The 4,356-nt window shown below is 63.8% G+C and overlaps 1 protein-coding gene across 1 annotated transcript; it reads right to left on the reverse strand.

Annotated features, from left to right (window-relative positions):
* Nucleotides 1-242: 242 nt before the first annotated feature.
* Nucleotides 243-3,902, reverse strand: C1QL2 (complement C1q like 2). The gene is made up of 2 exons (XM_036320017.1): nucleotides 2,503-3,902; nucleotides 243-1,936 (listed from the first exon to the last, which is right to left on the reverse strand). The coding sequence occupies exons 1-2, from the start codon at nucleotides 3,184-3,186 to the stop codon at nucleotides 1,757-1,759; spliced, it is 864 nt and encodes a 287-aa protein (XP_036175910.1). The 5' UTR covers nucleotides 3,187-3,902; the 3' UTR covers nucleotides 243-1,756.
* Nucleotides 3,903-4,356: the final 454 nt, after the last annotated feature.

Below are 4,356 nucleotides of genomic sequence, written 5' to 3' on the forward strand. Positions count from 1 at the left end.
CAGCAACGGGACTTGAAGCAGGGGTATAATTGTCTTTAAAGGGGAATCACAGCTTTAGTGTCCTCCAGGAACTAAAGTTGAGCCCAATGTGATTGGGGGGCAGACATACAGCCATGAACATTGTCACCCACATTGACCTATGAATACATGTGTGTGTGCACATGTATAACACGGGCTAGTGATGACAACCACAGTATATCCACATGGTGTGTGTGTGTGTGTGTGTGTGTGGTGTGTGCGCCTCCAGCTTTACACAGGTACACACACTCTGGGGTTGCCTCCGTGTGCACACATTTCTCTTCAAACAACTGGTCAAAACAAACTCAGTAAGTACTAACAGGTTGTTAACTGGTTATTTTGTAGATAATTTATTACTTATTGGAATTCAATGGTCTAAAAACAAAACAAAAAAGTAAATTAAAAAAATCAAAGTCATGTTGGCTGTTTCCCTACCTTGTGTGTGCGGGATGGGATGGGAAGTACTGAGAAGAGAGCACACATACTGGGGCTCAGATAATGGCACCCTGCAAATGGGAAGGGAGGGTCCCGGAAAGGGGGTCCCTCCCCCAGGGATAGTGTATATCTCTTCCCACTCAGTTCCGGGTGAATTCGGGGAGCTGGATGATCCCCAGATTGCCTGTTTGCCAGCTCTTATAAGAGTTGTGGCCCTAGCCGGTGGTGTGGGCAAATGGACGGGTGCTGAGCACTTTATGCCTGGGTGGGTGGGTTTCTGCGGGGGGACTTCTGCACTTCTTTATAGGGACCACCAACTCAGAGACCACCTGCTGGCAAGTGCCTCATTCCTGCCTCCAATTTGCCCCCCCTACCTCTCCCTTCTCCAGAAACCCCTGCTCTTTGATGTCCTCCCACAAGGCTGGGAACTTGGAGACTCAGCCACTCCTCTCCTGCCCGCCTCTATCTAATTCTCTCTCCCGCATCTCCTCTGGGCCCCTCCAGTTCAGGGATGCAGCCCAGGGGAGAAATATTATCTCTCCGAAGGGTGGGACGCTCTCTCATCTCTCCCCACATCTTTTCGCCCATCTCGGGTGGCAGGGACAGGGCAGTGGCTGACAAGCAGGCGTAGATGGGGCTCTTCCGGGCCCAGTTAATGTCTTCATGTCAAGGTGGACATCTGGAGGACTGGTCTGGGGGCCACCCTGACAAAAACATCGGAGCCCGTGGTCTAGAAACATAATTTAATGCGTCGCAGTGGGTCTGAGCTGAGTCAGGCGTATGGTGGAGAGGCGAATTTCCGTTTGCTGGGATTGTGCGGCAGTGGGGTTTTGACTGATGGACAGGGAAACTTGCAGGAGGATTGGATTCCCCAGGGAGCTCGTGCGCACTGTGGCCTACCTCACCGGCCAGGGTTGGAAGGCTGGGCCTCCGGGCACTCGGAGAAGGAGGGAGACTGAAAGAGGGCAGTTCCGCCCAGCCTGTCCGGTCCAATCAGGTTTGCAAACTGTGCTGCCACCGCCACCGCTGCTGTCCATGCCTTTGGGGTTCAAGTTCAGGCTCATCTCACCACGTTGGCGTCGCCCTCTCCCTCCCCAGATGGGGGCCAGGGGCCAGGAGCACTGCCCAGAGCATAGTGAGTTGCAGACACACTGGGGATGGGAGCGGGGCAGGGAGGGTAGCGGGAACGTGTCTTTTCCAACGATGTCAAGAAGTGTCAGGAAACGCGAGGGGTCCTTGCCAGGGAGCAGCGCGCCCGCACTGGGCCCAGGGCGGGGGAAGCCCGCGCACAGCCCCAGTGCCCCTAGTCAGGGTAGAGGAGGAAGCCGGAGAACGTGCTGTACTTGTTGTTGTTGCCTCCGTGCGCCTTCCCGCCGTCCAGCTTCACGTACACCTCGTCGCCCGCCTCCAGGTGCAGCACCACGCTGTTGCTGGCGTAGTCGTAGTTCTGGTCCGCGTCCTGCGCGATGGCGCTGGCCCGGACCTGGGGGCGAGCCGCGGAGCTGTCGGTCGGGTCGGGGCAGCCTGCCCAGGCCCCTCCCGGCCTCCACCCGGCCCGCCCCCTGGTCGGCCGTCTGTCCGAGGCTCTGGCTCCGGGGTCCACGCTCCCACCCAGGCTCCACCTTCTCTCGCCAATTTAGCCAATTCCTTCCCGCAAGTCCGGGAGGGAGGAGAGATGGGACTTCTGATCACCCGTCCAGCGCGGAGGGTGGAAACCCGGGCCAGGACCAGAGGAAAGGGGAGTGAGGGGCGAGAGCGCCCTGCACAGGGGCAGCTAAAGAAGGAAGAGGCTTCCGAGGAGCCCTGGGGGCCGGGGGGGAGGGCGGGCGAGGCGCGCACCTAGCCAGGGAGTGCGGTTCGGGCGGCGGGGTCTGGGCTCTCCCGGCACAACCTCCGTTACGCGGGGATAAACGCGACCAGGGAGCTTTGGGGAGCGGGATTCCGGGCGCGCTCGCCAGCGGGGAGGAAAGAGGTTGGCTAACCAGCAGCTGGGACGCGGGGTCTGCGGGAGCGGCGGGAGCGGCGGGAGGGGTGGGGTGGGTCACTGACCTGCCCGTTCTTGCAGAGGTCCGCCCACATGCTGGTGCCGTCGCCGCCGCGCATCAGGATGTGGTAGGTGAAGAAGTAGATGCCGCGCACCTGGCAGCTGAACTTGCCGGTGGTGGGGTCGTAGTGATTGCCGAGGTTGGTGACCACGTCGTCGAACTTGAGCACCTCGTAGCCTTCGTGGGGGCTCTTGAGACCCACGTAGAAAGCGATCTTGGGGCCACTGAAGGCGGCGCTAAGCGCACCGGTCACTTCGCCCTCAGAGTCGCCGCCGCCCCGGGTTCCGCCACCCACTACCCCGTCTCCTCCAGCCGCTCCCGCTGTCAGCTGCAGCCCTGGCAGCCCGGGCCGCCCGGAGTCGCCCTTCTCCCCCGGGGGACCCCTGGGTCCAGGCGGGCCCGGCTCTCCAGGGGGACCCCGCGGCCCTGGCTTGCCCGGTCGCCCCGGGTCGCCCTTGGGTCCCTGGATGAAAGGGGGCGGAGGGTTGGCGCTCAGGTCTTGCATGACTTCCAGGGCGGCGGTGCTGGGTCCAGGCGGCGGAGCCTTGGCGCCCGCGGGGCCTCCACCGGGGGCCGCGCTGTACGGGTCGCAGATCATGCGGCAGGTGCCCATCATCTCGTAGTGCGCCGCGCCGGGGGTGGCCGCCTGCAGCAGCAGCGGCACCGCGATGAGCAGCCCCAGGGCCATGGCCAGGAGCACGCCGACGGCCGCCAGGCAGGCGCGCCGCCGCCGCTGCCACTGCTGGGAAGCGGCCGCCACCAGCTCCTCCTTGCCCCCCGAGGAGGTAATGGTGGGGCGGCGCGGGCGGCCCCGCTCCCCGAACTCGGGGGCCGACTCCACGGGTCCTGGCCTCACCCCCGACGTGGCGACCCCCGCTCCGGGCGCCCAACTACTTCAGGGAGAGTCGCCCCAGCACAGGCGCCGGTGCTCACCGCGCGAGGGCTGCTCCGGAGAGGCGCGGAGCCCAGCGCGCATGGCGGGGCGCCCCGGGCCAGCCAGGCGCCCTCTGGGTCCGGCAGGTGGCCCGGGAGCGTGGGTGGGGAGGCGGCTTCTGGCGCGGGCTCGGCGACTCTGCCCCAGCTCGGCTCGGGGGCTCGGCGGGGCTGGCTCGCAGGTGGGGCGCCCGGGCTCTGCGGCGCGCTCAGCTCGCTCTCCGGCTGCGCGGGCTCCGCGCGGAGGGGGGGACCCACTACCCTGACGTCAGGAGTCCGGGGCTGAGCGGTGGCGGCGGCGAGGCAGCGCGCGCTGCCATCACTCGGGAGACGGCGCCCTCATGGCATCAGCCTGCTGTCCTTCTCCTTTCCCTTTCGGGCTGTGTCCCTGGCGGAGGCGGCGGAGGCTCCGTTCTTCCCACAGGCGCCTGGGAGCCACAAGTGGGCGCAGCGGGCGCATCCGGGAGCCAGCCGGTGCTCCGGACACACCCATCCGAGGCCACTCTCTCGCGCCTCCCACCAGCCATTCAGGAACACTCAAGGTCGCACTCCGGAGCGCACAGGCACCTCAACATGGCCACGAAGGAGCCCAGAATCCTGATGCCAGCGAGGTCCTTCGAGAATCACCAAATCCATCGCCCTGCCTGCAAGCAGGACCAAACCTCAGCTCACCCAGGACAGCCTTGTCCAGGAGGCCTGCCGCCAGGACTTCCTGAAAAACCCCTGAGCTACTTCTTCAGAAAGGAGTAAATCCCGCTTCTAAGAGGCCCTTCACGCCTATCTGAGGGCTCCAAGCTGTTACAGAGGCTCCAGAAGGCCACCCCCAACTCTTTGAATGATTCTTTTTAGTCCACGGGCCAAATACAGGCGTCTATTAGCCTCAGCCCCTCTTCCAGCCAGAAAATGCCGGACCTTGTCCTCTGTA

This window comes from Myotis myotis, unplaced genomic scaffold, assembly GCF_014108235.1.
Source record: "Myotis myotis isolate mMyoMyo1 unplaced genomic scaffold, mMyoMyo1.p scaffold_m19_p_8, whole genome shotgun sequence".
Classification (NCBI taxonomy): domain Eukaryota; kingdom Metazoa; phylum Chordata; class Mammalia; order Chiroptera; family Vespertilionidae; genus Myotis; species Myotis myotis.

What these genes read in the sequence shown, in the direction of transcription:
- C1QL2 (XM_036320017.1), bottom strand. Translation starts at nt 3,186, where the DNA reads ATGGCCCTGGGGCTGCTCATCGCGGTGCCGCTGCTGCTGCAGGCGGCC. An exon ending in ACCTCTGCAAGAACGGGCAG is followed by an intron (nt 1,937 to 2,502) that starts GTCAGTGACCCA and finishes GCTCGCCCCCAG; the next exon opens with GTCCGGGCCAGCGCCATCGC.